Source organism: Sus scrofa, chromosome 2 (genome assembly GCF_000003025.6).
Source record: "Sus scrofa isolate TJ Tabasco breed Duroc chromosome 2, Sscrofa11.1, whole genome shotgun sequence".
NCBI classification, from domain to species: domain Eukaryota; kingdom Metazoa; phylum Chordata; class Mammalia; order Artiodactyla; family Suidae; genus Sus; species Sus scrofa.
Window position 1 is genome coordinate 113,828,832 of NC_010444.4, and position 15,747 is coordinate 113,844,578.

The following is a 15,747-nucleotide window of genomic DNA, read 5'->3' on the forward strand; positions in this document are numbered from 1 at the left end:
ACAGTTTATGTCAGAGAGTTCTGCCTATGTTTTCCTCTAAGAGTTTTATAGTATCTGGTTTTATATTTAGGTCTTTAATCCATTTTGAGTTTATTTTTGTGTATGGTGTTAGTGTTCTAATTTCATTCTTTTGCATATAGCTGTCAAGTTTTCCCAGTACCACTTATTGAAAAGACTTTTTTTTCTCCATTGTATATTATTGCCTCGTTTGTCATAGATTAATTTACCACAGGTGCGTGAGTTTACTTCTGGGCTTTCTATCCTGTTCCATTGATTGTGGTTCTGTTTTTGTTCACATACCATGCTGTTTTGATGACTATAGCTTTGTAGTAGAGTGTGAAGTTAGGGAGCCTGATTCCTCCAGCTCCATTTTTCTTTCTCAGGATTGCTTTGGCTAGTCAGGGTCTTTTGTGTTTCCACATAAATTTAAAGTTTTTTTATTCTAGTTCTGTGAAAAATGCCATTGGTAATTTGATAGGAATTGCATTGAATCTTTGGATTGCCTTGGATAGTATAGTCATTTTGACAGTATTGATTCTTCTAGTCCAAGAGCGTGGTATATCTTTCCATCTGTTTGTATCATCTTTGATTTCTTTCCATCAGCATCTCACAGTTTTCACAGTACAGGTCTTTTGTATTATTAGGTAGTTTTACTCCTAGACATTTTATCCTTTTTGAAAGATGGTAAATGGGATTGTTTTCTCATTTTCTCTTTCTGATGTTTTGTTTGTGTATAGAAATATGAATATATAGATTCCTGCATAGTAATTTTGTATCCTGCAACTTTACCAGATCCACTGATGAGCTCTATTAGTGTTCTGATAATATATTTGGGATTTTCTGTGTACAGTATGTTATCTGCAAACAGTGATAGTTTTACTTCTTTTCCAGTTTGGATTACTTTCATTTATTTTTCTTCTCTGATTGCTGTGGCTAGGACTTCCAAAATTATGTTGAATAAAATTGGTACAGTGGACATCCTTGTCTTGTTCCTGATCTTAGCTGAAATTCTTTCAGCTTTTCACCATTGAGAATGATGGTAGCTGTGGGCTTGTCAGATATGCCCTTTTTTATGTTAAGGTATGTTCCCTCTATGTCCACTATCTGGAGTTTTTTTTTTTTAATCAAAAATGGGTTTTGGATTTTGTCACAAGCCTTTCTGCATCTATTGAGATGATCATATGGTTTTTATTCTTCATTTTGTTAATGTGGTGTAGCACACTGATTGATATGTGGATATTGAAAAATCCTTGCATCCCTGGGATAAATCCCACTTGATCATGGTTTATGATCCTTTTAATGTCTGGTTAGATTTGGTTCACTACTATTTTTTTTTGAAGATTTTGCATTCATATTAATCAGTGATATTGGCCTATAATTTTTTTTTCTGTGATATCTTTGGTTTTGGTATCAGGGTGATGGTGGCCTCATAGAATGAATTTTGGAGTGTTCCCTTCCTCTGAAATTTTTGGGAGTAGTTTCAAAAGGATGGGTGTTAACTCTTCTCTAAATGTTTGATAGAATTCGCTTGTGAAACCATCTGGTGCTGGACTTTTGTTTGTTGTAATTAAATTTTTAAAAAAAATTGTAGTCGATTTACAATGTTCTGTCACTTTCTGCTGTACAACAAAGTGACCCAGTTGCACACATATACATATTATTTTTTTTATATTATTTTCTATAATGTTCCATCACAAGTGGTTTGATACAGTTTCCTGTGCCATACAGCAGGACCTCATTGCCTATCCAGTCCAAATGTAATAGTTTGCATTTACTAACTGCAAACTCCCAGTCCATTCCACTCCCTCCCCCTTGGCAACTGCAGTTCTGTTCTCCATGTCCACGAGTTTGTTTCTTTTCTGTAAATAAGTTCATTTATGAATATATTAAATTCCACATATAAGTGATATCATGTGTATTTCTCTTTCTGACTTACTTCACTTAGTATGAGAATCTCTAGTTCCATCTGTGTTTTGCAATTTTATTGATCAGTGATATTGGCCTATACTTTTTTTTCTGTAGTATCTTTGGTTTTGATATCAGGGTAATGGTGGCCTCATAGAATGAGTTTAGGAGTATTCACTTCCTCTGCGATTTTGGGGAATGATTTCAGAAGGATGGGTGTTAACTATTGTCTAAATGTTTGATAGAATTTGCCTGTGAAGCCATCTGGTCTTGGACTTTTGTTTTTTGGAAATTTTCAAATCACAGTTTCATTTTCAGTACTTGTTATTGTTCTCTTTATATTTTCTGTTCCTGGTTCAGTCTTGGTAGATTGTATCTGTCTAAGAATTTGTCCATTTCTTCTAGATCGTGCATTTTATTGGCATATAATTGCTTGTAGTAGTCTCTTATGATCCTTTGTATTTCTGTAATGTCCTTTGTACAGTGAAAATTACAAGACTGATGAAAAAACAGAAGAAAATAGATAAATGGAAACACATTCTGTGCTAGAAAATGCAAAAATTAGTATTATTAACATGGCTTTACTGACCAAAACATCTAAAGATTCAGTGCATTCCTTATCAAAATTCTGATGGCATTTTTTTCACAGAAATAGATGAAATAATCCTAAAATTCATATGAAACCTCAAAGACCACAAATAGCCAAAGTAATTCTGAGAAGGTAGAACAAAGCTAGTTGCATCACAATTCCTGATTTCAAAATTTATTGCAAAGCTATAGTAATCAAAGCAATATGGTTCTGGCATAAAAACGGACAGAGAGTAATGGAACAGAATTGATAAATCAAAGATAAACTCATGAATATATGGTCAACTAAAATTTGACATGGAAGCCATAAATAGTCCCTTTAATAAATGATGTTGGGAAAACTGAATATTTCCATGTGAAAGAATGAGATTGGATTCCTACCACTCACAAAAATGAACTGGAAATGGATTAAAAAGTGGATTAAATGTAAGACTTGAAACCACACAGCTACTGGAAGAAAACACAGGAAAAAAAACCTTCTTGACATTGTTCTTGCAACAATTTATTTGGATATGACACCAAAAGCTCAAGCAACAAAAGCAAAGATAAATAAGCAACAAAAGTGTTAATAAAAAGCTTCTTTACAGCAAGAAACTATCACCAAAATGAACAAGCAACCTATAGAATGGGAGAAAATATTTGCAACCTATTTGATAAGGAGTTAATATCTAAAATGTAAGGAACACATACAACTCAAAAGCAAAACCCAAATAATCCAATTAAAGAATTAACATGTCTGCATGACACACCCCCTTTGCCTCTTCCCCTTAATCTTCAACTAAAACATCCATAACTCAACAAAGGTGCCTGTCTCTGAAACACTAGAATGCTGGAGAATTCCACACATCTTTACATCTAAAGGTAGATGTACTGGAACGTTAGAAGAGGCAGAGGGGGAACAGTGAAGGCAGGGCCTGTGATGCCAGAATCCTGGCCATAGAGTATGAGCCAGCATCATGCAGCCTCAGAGAACCTGGTGGTATCAGGGAATGCAGTGCATACCACACGGGTTTCCTGGCTGCAGAGATGGCCGCAGCTCCTAGGAACTGGATAGCAGTAGCAGCAGAGACTGCGACCATATCCCTCCAGCTTCAGAAGTGCCCACCACTCCAGCCCCCCTACACCCCACAGTGGCAGAGCCTGTGTACCCTACAACCCTGGTCACAGGTCACAGCAGAGACACCTGTGACCCTGGCCCCACCCCCCCACCCTATAGCTCAGCAGAGCCTGCCACCAGGAGATTCCTAATGTGGTAGAGGCACTTCACATCCTGGTGCCCCAGGAAGTGATGCTGCTGACACTAGCAGCAGTAAAGCATCAGTAAGTCTGGAGGCACAAGCAGTGACATCTAGGGCACTGGGTGACACCTCTCACAGAGGTGGTGGAAGGTAGAAAAGTACCAGTTCTCATAGCCAGAGGCAGCTTGAGTGAGACAAGTCAAGAACTTGTGCTGTAGCCCCACCTACTGGAAAGCAAAAGAACAGGTCTCTAATGACTAACCTATTGAATGCTTAGAATCAAGTTTAAAAAAAAAAGCTTTACCTAAATAAGAAAGGCATTCCTTACTTCAGATATACTGGCAGAGGAACAACTAATCAAGCACCATGAAGAACCACGGTAATATGGTATCACAAAAAGAAATGACAATTCTCTAGAAACTGAACTTAATAAACCCATGGAATATTGCAATGTAACTGATAAAGAATTCAAAAACTCAGTGAACTACAAGAAAACTCAGGAGTTCCCGTCCTGATGCAGCAGAAACAAATCCGACTAGGAGCCATGAGGTTGCGGGTTTGATCCCTGGCCTCTCTCAGTGGGTTAAGGATCTGGAGTTGTCGTGAGCTGTGGTGTAGGTTGCAGATGCGGCTCAGATCTGGTGTTGCTGTGGCTCTGGCATAGGCCAGCAGCTACAGCTCTGATTGGACCCCTAGCCTGGGAACCTCCATATGCCATGGATGTGGCCCTAAAAAGGCAAAAGACAAAAAAACAAAACAAACAAAAAAAACACTCAGAAAAGCAGTTCTGTGATATCAGGATTAAAATTAATGAGCAAAAGGAATAATTTACCAAAGAGATTGAAAGTAAAAAAGAACCAAATTCTGGAGTTGAAGAAATCAGTAAATAAGAGTAAGAACTCATTGGAAAGCATTGGACATTGAGCAGACTATATGGAAGAGAAAATTAATGAGTTCAAAGATAGGAATCTACAAATGGTACAGTTAGGAGGGAACATTAAGGTCTAAAAAAGAAAGAATTCTATCAGAACTATCAAACTCGACTAGAAAGGGTACCATTAAGATAGTGAGTATTCCAGAGGAAAAGAGGAGGAAGAGGGGGGAGAGAGTTTAATTAAAGAAATAACAGCTGGAGTTCCCATTGTGGCGGAGCAGAAATAAATCCTAGTAGGAGCCATGAGGTTGTGGGTTCAATTCCTGATCTTGATGGGTGGGTTAAAGATCTGGTGTTGCCGCGAGCTGTGGTGTAGGTTGCAGATGCAGCTCAGATTCTGTGTTGCTGTGGCCCTAGGCCAGCAGCGGTAGCTCCAATGGAACCTCTAGCCTGGGAACCTCCATATGCTGTGAGTATGGCCATAAAAAGCCAAAAAAAAAAAAAAAAAAAAGAAAAAAAAAAGAAATAACAACTGAGAACTGAGAAATAACAACTTCCCAAACCTGGGGAAGTAACTGGATATACATGTACCTGAAGCTAAGAGAACTCCTAATTACTCCAGTTCAAAAAATCTTCTCCAAAACACAAGGCCATGTTTATTGTAGTGTTTTTGTATATTATATCTTAGTATCCACTGGGGAATTGGTTCTAGGACTCCACCCCACTCAAGGATACCAAAATCCAAGGATACTCAAGTTCTTTTATAAAATAGTATAGTATTTACACATCCTCCCGTTTACTTTAAATCGTCTTCAGGTTACTTATAATATCTAATACAGTGTAAATGCCTTGTAAATCATTGCTGATTTAGCGAATTCAAGTTTTGCTTTTTGGGACTCTGGCATTTTTTTTTTTTCCCTTAATATTTTCTATCTGAGGTTGGTTGAGTCCATGGATGTAGAACCCACCAATATGGAAGACTGACTTTATCTCTTAACCATTTAATACATGTATAATCATATAAAGTTTTAATTAGATTGTTGTCTATCACTTTTTTTTGAACCTTTTAAAACGTTGAAATGTAGCTCATGTATGTCTCTGGGGGATTTTTTTTGAGCGTTGTGCCTCTAACGCCATTTTCCAATGTGCTTTGTGGTGGTGGTTGTGTTATTTTGCACAACGTAGTGATTATTAGGGGCACAAATGTTTTTGTTACAGCAGAAATGTTTTTGTACATTAGTATTACTTGGGGAGGCTTTAAAATACAGATGCCTGGACACCACCCCAAACCTATTAAATCAGAATCTCTGGTCATGTGATTGAAGAATTGGTAGTTTCCAAGGCTGCCAGATGATTCTTATTGTAGGCAGAGCTGGCCTAGGGAAACCAGGAAGCTTAGAAAAAAATGCAGAAAGACAGGCTCTTCTAAATGGAAACTACCTAAGGTTTCCTTTGCACTTGCCATACAGTCTTAGAAAACCTCAGTTTCAGGGAAATTTAATCTGGATTTCTATATCTCACAAGGACTCAGAATTCTAAAAACATTCTTGTTTTGTAATAGGCAAACTCGGAATTAAAACTGTGGTTTCAGAGGACATTTATTTTGAATTATTGTGTGGTACAGAAACTGTGCATTCTTCTTTATGTGTTTTTATGTGTTTAAAAAATATTCAAGCAAGAAGAATGAAAGCAAGTAGTTGGAAGATAGAGTTCCTAGAGAAAAGCTATTTATGACAACTATTATTTAGGTATTTTTCAAGCTTGAGTCATTTCGTTGATTATTTTCAATGCTTTACTGTAATTATAGCTCTAGTGGTGGTTTGTTTTTGACTCAGTGTCCAGAATAAGTATTTTTTGCGGTGATGAACTCAGAACACTTAAATTACTACCTTTTTATGGACTACTGATTTACCTTATCACATATCTGTTAGTTCGAAGGTAGAAGGCATGGTTTGCTTTTCTAAAAGTTTAAAAATTTTCCCTGTATATAGTTTTCTCTTTTCAAAAATTGAGTACAGTGTTTACTTCCTTAGATTTCATTTTAATATAAATAATGCTATTTACCTCTCTTAGTTTCCTTAGAGTTAAATAGACATTTTAGGAGTTATGCTAATTATCTTAGAAACCTGTGATGCTGTCTCATCTATGCAATTGCTCTCTTTGGGACTGGAGGTAGGGGAGAATAAAATTTATGTAAATTGAATCATTATTCCTATTTATGATTGTGAAATAAGAGATGCATTTATTTCTAGGACTTATTATTGATCACAAAACAATGACATAATCACATTTAGACATTCAGAAGTTCTTTTGAAATCATACATTTCGTATAAAACAGTATTTTTGATATAATATTAATATTATTTAATATACAACTTGGTGTTTTGAAAAATATTCTGAAACTTAAAAACCACAAACCGTTTGTTTTTCTCGGGTGTAAAGAAATGTGTTCTGTGTGTCTGTCTTAAAATGATGCTATTTCTAATTATCCAGTGTGGTGTTGGGGTTGGTCAGATAAGAAGATGATTAATTTCTTAATTGTTTTGCTTAAGGAGATTTGAATCATGGGTCATTATTCTAGTCAGAAGCTCAAATGCAATGAGAGGCCTCTTTGTTTTCATCTTCATTTCTTCTAACGGAGTGTGTCATGTCAAGAATGACTCACTAATCTTGGCCTAGAAAGACTTCTTCATTAACATGTAGCTGTTACTCATGCTATAAAGTAGGTGGCTTACAGGGAGTAAATAGCTTTTCCCTTATGGCTCTCAGCTTGCAATTGAATGACCAAGTACTCAATACTGGTTAATGTCATATGTAACTAGTACTCTCATCGGTTTAGCTTAGGTAGTTATTCTCAAAGTAATCTTCAGTCTTTAGATTCCCATACTTGTGTATCCTCCACACATCTTAGGTTCTGTCAGGTTTAGCACATTAAGATGTACATTTGGGTTGAAGCTGAGCTCTTCCATTCATTAGCTTTGTGTGACCTTGGGCAGGTCACTTAATCTCTCTGAAGATGAAGATAGTGTCTCAGAGTGTTGATATAAGGGGTAAAAAAGAGAATGCCCGGGAGTGTTTGGGAGGTAGATAATGTTAAAGAGGAGGAGCAGCGGGCTGTGTAGACAAGTTAGCTTTAGTACGGGTAGTGTTGGGGAGAAGTAATGGAGAACATCAAACCCACCTCTTGGTACTATATTATAGGCTATGAGAAAAGAAAACAGTTATTTGATCAGCTTTAGAAAAGGGGGGTATCCTAAGTATACAGCCTGATCATACCTTCTGGGAGCAAATGTAGACTTTTAACTTTTTTTTTACTGGAAGTCTATTTTTTTTTGGTTATTAGAAAGGGTAGGCCTTGTCTTTCAGGTTATCCTCTTCTTCAGAGGCATCTCAGAAACAATGTTAAATAACACTGTGGATATTAAGCAGCCAGGCTTGTGTTCTATATTTGACTATATGCTTTTTTGAAATGTTCCCAAACTGGTTATGAGATATTTTTCTTTTAATGGACTGCTTTGTCCTATTAATATTTTAAGACCTTTGCATTGGTATTTATGAGTGAATTTTATTTTGTGGTATCTTTGTCACTTTTTGATATCTATGTTATGGTGATTTAGGAACTTCGTTTTCAATCTCTGTTCTTAGAAACAATTTAGATAGTACCAAAGGTATTGGATTTGTAAAGGTTTGAAATTATTCATTAGCAAAAATGTTTGAGCTTATACTTTATTAGAGGTATTTTATTGATAGTTGGTTTATTATAATCATGCACTCCGTGGTTATTGATCCCTTTGAATTTCTCATCTGTAAAAGGATTCTGTCAGGAAAGCAGAACCTACACCAGGTATTTCAATAAATAGGATTTAATTAGGGGAAGTATATTCAGAAGTTTTGGAAGAGGTAAGAGCAAACAGAGGAGGGTAAGGCAACTCAGAGATTAGTAACTACATGAAGCCTCTATAATCTGGAGCCACTAATGGAGGAGAAGGGCTTTTTACAAGCATGAAGAGAGACAGAGACAGAGACAGGGAAAGAAAGAATAGGAGAGGGTGAGAAAAATACATCCTGGCTTCTCGCTCTTCCTTCCCTTCAGCCTTGTGCCAGTACCTCCCATTGCCCAATAAAACCAAAAGCCAGTTAGCAAGGGAGAGCCTGGGAAATACAGTTGCAGGGATCCAGTCCTAGCAGACAAAGGGCTAGGAATGTACCTGTGAGCAAAAATTGGAATGATCTGTATGCTTTCATGTCAATTTAGCTAATTTGCATTTCTCATTAGAAGAAAACAAAATAGCCACTGCATTTATTTTCAGGTTTTGGTAATTTCGTCTTCATTTATGGTTATTTCTCATTTCTAAGACTTAATTTTAGATACTCTTATTTCCCTTGTTATTGTCATTGTCAGCTCTTGTTTTTAATGCTATTAATATTTTTTCTACTTTTATTTTTGTGTAATTAAATATTTTTTCATATTTTTCTTTTCAATTCATTCTTTGTACTTTGCTTAGTGTTATATTATTCTTCCTTTTTTAACTTCTAAAATTGAATTTTAATAAACTTATTTTCATTTTTTCTTACTTAGAAATGTTAAGTCTAAAGTTTGTGACTCTGAACAAACTGAGCTGTGTATCATAGATCTTGATAGTCAGTATTTTATTTACTATTATTTTTTAGGTCCTCCATTAGTTTAAAAACTTATCTTTTTGGCCTATGCATTTTTTAGGAATGATTTGTATTTTTCCCCTTAAAAAAATGGTAATTGCAAGGGGCTAGAGGAGTTCCTGTCGCGGCACAGTGGTTAATGAATCCGACTAGGAACCATGAGGTTGTGGGTTCGATCCCTGGCCTCGCTCAGTGGGCTAAGGATCCGGCGTTGCCATGATCTTTGGTGTGGGTTGCAGACGCGGCTCGGATCCCGCATTGCTGTGGCTAAGGCGTAGGCCGGCGGCTACAGCTCCAATTAGACCCCTGGCCTGGGAACCTCCATATGCTGCGGGAGCGGCCCAAGAAATAGCAAAAAGATAAAAAAAAAAAAAAAAAAAAGGAAAAAATTGCAAGGGTCTAGGTAGTGTAGTATGTGCTATTTCTGCTTTTGATGTAATTTTTAACAACACAGTGCTATCTAATTTTTAAAAATATCCCATAGATTCTTTTGAAATAGGTATTTTTTAGACCTGTGATGTATATATAGAGTCTTATTTCTAATGATCAAACATATTCATTACTAAATCACTTACGCAGATTCTCTGTATTATTCATTTTTTTAGTTTAGTCTATCATAGGTAGAGTATATTTAGTTCTCTCACTACTTTTGATTTCTCATTGCATTTTCTACCATTTTTGCTTTATGTTTGGATGTACTGTTTTCTGGGATGAAAAAAATCATGACAGTTATATATTCATTCTCATGATATTCTTTTGTAACGTACTGTGTCCTTCTTTGTTTTATATTTTGTGTCTCGAATTTAGTTTTATATCATTTGAGTATAATGATTTTTGGATCTTATTGTTCATATTTTTCTGGGGAGGGACCTTTTTTATTGTGGTTACATGTTATTTTATTTTGCTGATATTTTTCTCTTATTGCAGATAATGAATTTTTTTTCTCCCTTTGATTTGATAATGTTTTCCTTTTCATATATGTTTAACAGATAATGTTTCCTCAGAATGTTTAACCAATGTGTTTAGAATAATTTTTCAACTTAAATTAAATTTTAATCATTTTTCCCCTTTCTTTGTTTTCTTCCTTCTTTTGGTGGGCATTGTTAACTTTCTTTAAAAATCACTTTTTTAATTTAGAAGGTCTAATAGTCTGCTTTTTTTTTTTTTCTGAAAATTCACTTTAAATTTTAAAACAAAAATTATAAGCTTTAAGCTTTATCTCTGTTTACAGACTTTATAACTTAAGTTGTCTGTTGATTCTTCCATATGACAGGTTAGGAAATAAACATACTTACACTTCTTCTCAAGCTCTCACTTCTGGTTTTTGTTAGTATCTTTTGGGATTTTTTTTTTCTTGTTTATTATGGTTAAATTATTCCTACTTTCACTTTGTGGCTCTCCTCTCAAAGTTTAAGATATTTATATTCTATTTTAAGTTAACCACAATGGTTTTATTTTCAAGTTGTATATTAGTATTTGCCTGTGATTAAATTTTTCTGAAATAAAACTTCACATATTTTTACTTTTTATTATTTCTTAACCTATCTGTAGCTTTCAGCATCAGTGACTTTGACTATTGGTAAAATTCCATTATGAGGAACATTATTAACAGAATTATTACCCTTAAGCAGGATCCTATATAATAAAGCAATTCAAATGTTTGCACATGGCCTGCAGATGAGATGAATATTTTGTTTATTTGGTTATAAGGAATTATCTTCCACAAATTATCCTAATCAACATAATTTATCCATGCTCTAGCCACTGCTATGCCAGAACTAAAGAGCCATATTTGCAAAGTGCTATATCATCATCATCATCATCATTATTATTATTTGTCTTTTTAGGGCTGCAACCCCTAAATATGGAAGTTTCCAGGCTAGGGGCTGAATCAGAGCTGTAGTTGCCGGCCGCCCCACAGCTCATGGCAACACCAGATCCTTAACCCACTGAGTAAGGCCAGGGATCGAATCCATGTCTTCATGAATACTAGTTGGGTTTGTTACCACTGAGCCACAATGGGATCTCCCCATTTTTATTATAAATGTTGATATGCATCCTTACTTTCTTTTTGTTTCTTTATCAGGCATCTGTTAACATCGCTTTTCTCTCTTTATAACAAGTAAACCATCCATCATCTAATTCAAGTTGTACACCACCCACATAATTTCTTGTCTACTTACTCATTCCTTTTAGGCTAGTGCTTATAGCGTTATGTGCTGTTTTTTTTTTTTTTTTAACAGTTGAAGATAGTCCCGTTAATTTCTATTTCTCCATCAGAATTGGCATTGCTCTGTGCTATCTAATTTCAGTTTCTAACAACAAACAAAATCTTTTAATGACGTATTTTCATTCCATTGTTTTATTCTCCATTTGTTCCTCCTTTTCTCCCTCCCTCTCTTCCTTCTTTCAAAGAATATTTAGTAGCTGTTATCTCAGGCATCACAGTGAATATCTAAAATAGTGAACAAAGAGACATGGGACTACCCTCATGTAGCTTCCATTCTGGCTGGAGAGATGTTAAAAAAAGTGTACATACAAATAAATAGTTGTTTTAAGTGCTAACAGAGAGAATAGCAAGGATTAGACCTACATAAGATATAGCTGATTCCTAAAGGAAGAGATAGATCTTGCCATGTGAAAGAGGGGAATGAACTTCCAGTAAGAAGAATGTTCAGGAAATTAAAGGAAGACCAATGCTCCTAGAACTTATTTAGCTGGATAGAGAATGGCAAAACCGTTGAAAGAATAGACAAATGGCATGTAATCAGACACACTGTAGGTCTTAGAAGGAAGTTTGGATTTTTCTTTAAAGGAAAAGGAAAGTCAGCATAGGATTTTATGCAGGAGAATGAAAATTTCTTTTGCATCTTAAAGGGGAATGGTTTGGAAAAGAACATGAGTAGAAGAGAGGACACTGGTTAGGAGGTGTCACAATAGTCTAAATCAAAGATAATCATAACTTCTAAAAGGGGCAGCAGTCAAAATGAAGAGAAGTGGATGCATCTGTGCTAGACTTTGGAGGGAGAATGAGATTTTCTGATACGTTGTTCATATCGAAGGCTGACTTGAGCTTTAGAAGAAAAGAAACTTTTTAGGAAGAGAGAGAATATTTATTATCAGTATTAGGATTTTGGGAGTGGGATTGAATTAGTTTTTGTGAAAGACAGAAGATGAATGGAAAGTTCTGATGACTGTAAGGAGTTTTCTGATCATAAGTGTTCTCAACAGTACAGGATTCTATACATAAGTGTTTGGGGTCAGAGCAGGAGATATTGAGGGCAATATGAGATTGACATTGGAGTTATAATATATACCTTGGGAGGTTTTGACTTCCCACAGTGACTGCAGTGACTGGGGCTATTAGGCAGGATGAGATGTCCCCTCCTGGGAGGTGGAGGGCAGCCTAACCTATTTATATGGTCTTTAACGTTAGCTTTTAAGAAGGCTTCTCCCTAGGCTGCAAGGACTCCTATGTGGAGTCATGAGCATTTATTGCTACAGCAGTTAGAGAATGTTTGTTTTTTGAAGATGAAGAATAATTGTCTTTTTGAGAAATATTCTTTTCACTTTTTTTTTTAGTAGACTTAACATTCTCTATGTGCTATATAGAATGTTTTCCTACCATTCTCTCTCTCTCTTTTTTTATTACTCAATGAATTTATTACATTTATAGTTTTACAATGATCATCACAATCCAATTTTATAGGATTTCCATCCCACAACCCCAGCACATCCCCCAACCTCCTGAACTGTCTCCTTTGGAAACTAAGTTTTTCAAAGTCTGTGAGTCAGTATCTGTTCTGCAAAGTTCATTCTGTCCTTTTTTCAGATTCCACATGTCAGTGAAAGCATTTAATGTTGGTGTCTCATTGTCTGACTGACTTCACTCAGCATGATAATTTCTAGGTCCACCCATGTTGCTAAAAATGCTGGTATTTCGTTCCTTTTAATGGCTGAGTAATATTCCATTGTGTCTATGTACCACATCTTGATCCACTCCTCTGTCGATGGACATTTAGGTTGTTTCCATGTCTTGGCTATTGCAAATAGTGCTGCAACGAACATTGGAGTACATGTGTCTTTGTGAGTCATGATTTTCTCTGGATAGATGCCCAGGAGAGGGATTGCTGGATTAAATCCTACCATTCTCTTTTTTAGAGTGAAAATATCCAATGAAAAAGGCAAAGCAAGAGTTACTTGGGCAATTTAGTTTATGTTTTAGTTCAAGTTTTTTTTTTTTTTTTTTTTTGGTTTTCATTTTTGTTAAATTTTATATTTTAATGGAAGAGCTACATCAGTTTTAAATAAATTGCTTTGTGATATTCAAATTTGAAAGCAAATATGATGAGTTCATAGGCCACTTGTTCTGTTTCATGCTTGTAATAGCATTTCACAACTAAAAATGACCTTTTCCTCTAAATGAATGTCTTCAAAGATTACTTTTAAAAAAAAAAAAACATATATTTTATCAGAAACAAGATTGCCAAGTTAGCCCCTTGTGAGTTCTGACTGTGACTTGGAATTTGCTTCCTTTAGGCTATACTTTTGATTTAAATACCTATTAAATTTTGATTTAGGATTATTTAGAATATTAGCAGAAAAGATTTACTTCTCTTTATTCACTGATCAAATGTAATAGAGTAGAAAAATTACTCTTGGAGTTCCTGTTGTGATTCAGCAGGTTAAGAACCTGACTAGTATCCATGAGGATGTAGTTTCAATCCCTGGCCTTGCTCAGTGGGTTAAAGATCTGGCATTCCTGAAAGCAGTGGCGTAGGTTGCAGAAGTGGCTCAGAAATGGTGTTGCTGTGGCTTAGGCATAGGCTGGCAGCTGCAGATCCAATTTGACCCGTAGCCTGAGAACATCCATGTGCTACAGATGCAGCCCTAAAAAGAAAAAAATAATTACTCTTGTAAAATATCTGAAACTGTACCTTGTCTGTTTTTTGTATCTATACCAAAAATCGTCTCTGACCATGGTAAGTATCCAAGTAATTGTTTCTGAATAGAATTTTGAAGACCTAGAGTGAAGAGCGTTCTTCTGCTGCTTTTTTTCTGCAGTATTTATAAGGTAGAAAGCCTAATAACAAATGAGTTGTCCTTTCAGCAGCATGCATATGCCCACTTGTCCCAAACCCACCATTATGTATGTCTGCTACTGAAGCCAAATGTTGTGCTGGAAAAACCACTGAGAAATAATGGTATTTATGAAGAAAAGAGAAACCATAGAAATCTAGAGGCTAGATTACCATAAGCAGCAAAAGAAGAACAGGCACAAAGATTGAGAAGGGTTTTTAGTAAGGAAGGAAGGCAAATTGGAACATAAGAAGCCATTGAAACCAGGAGACAGTTTTAGGAGGAAGTGAGTCAGTATGATCAGATGCCCCAGAGAAACAGGTTGAGAATGAAGATGGGAAATTTCTGTTGCATTTGATCATTAGGAAGTAGTAAGCTTACTGAGGCATTAGAATGGTGTAGGTAGAAGCAGTCAGTATGTTGAAAAATACAAACAAGATGTGATGAAATGAAGCCTGCAAGTGTGAATTCTTAGAGTCCTTTAATCCATGTCCTAGTATTCTGCATTGTCTCTGATTACTGAATTTTGAATCATTTGTGCTTGAAGTTGAAGATGTTAAATATGAACCTTTCATATAGCTCATTGCACAATTGCCAGAAACCTACCACTTTAATATTAATGTAATAATTTGTGTAAAGCTGAGTGTTTAAAGTTCCTGAAAACTTAAAGCATAGCTAAATGGAAACCTCTAATACAGGTGGTAATTTTACCTCTTTATTTTTTTTTTAAGTCTTGGCTACTTATGATTCAGCAGACGGAACAACTTAGTAGGATAATGAAGGCACATGCGGAGGACCTAAATTCTGGACCCTTACACAGGCTCACCATGATGATCAAAGACAAACAGCAGGTGAAGAAAAGTTATATAGGTGTTCATCAGCAGATAGAGGCAGAGATGATCAAGGTTTGTCTTTCCATTCTGGAATTTAATTTGATTTTAAAATTTGCTGAAATATTTTATCCTGTTTGACTTTTAAAAATTATTCAATCAGCATTTCCTGAGAAGAAGTAGGTTCGGGTGTCTCTAATAAGTAATATCTCATTTTCATGGAATATAAAACTATTGATTATAAGATATCCTTTTGCTTTAGAAGCTCTCATGAAAGAAAAAAAATGCTTCCAGTTAAACTATGATACAGTGCTTTCATATCATTCAGAATTTTTATTTTTTACTTACTGAAATATCTCTTTTAGGCTTTTGAAAAAATTAGTATCATGTAATACTATACGTATAATAAAAAAGAAAATATAGGCAAAAGGATATTTCTAAATTTTATTTGCACTTAAAGTCTGTCTCTTCTGGTTAACTCTTTACAGTTGTTTTTATTATAAAAATTTGCAAATGTTCAGAAGAAAAGGGAATAGTAAAATGAATTCCCATTGAGCTATCTACCCATCCACAG

General features: G+C 35.4%; 1 protein-coding gene across 8 annotated transcripts in view; it reads left to right on the forward strand.

The window, feature by feature from the left end:
• The window catches only part of FER (FER tyrosine kinase), a 433,188-nt gene that overhangs the window by 54,712 nt on the left and 362,729 nt on the right, over positions 1-15,747 (forward strand). For all 8 annotated transcript variants that reach the window (XR_002341846.1, XM_005661571.3, XM_021084609.1 and 5 more), the window contains one exon: positions 15,075-15,248. Coding sequence is in view for 7 of the 8 variants with exons in the window: in XM_005661571.3 (XP_005661628.3) it covers positions 15,075-15,248 (174 nt within the window). In the remaining variant the exon portion in view is untranslated. The remainder of the gene's footprint in view (positions 1-15,074; positions 15,249-15,747) is intronic.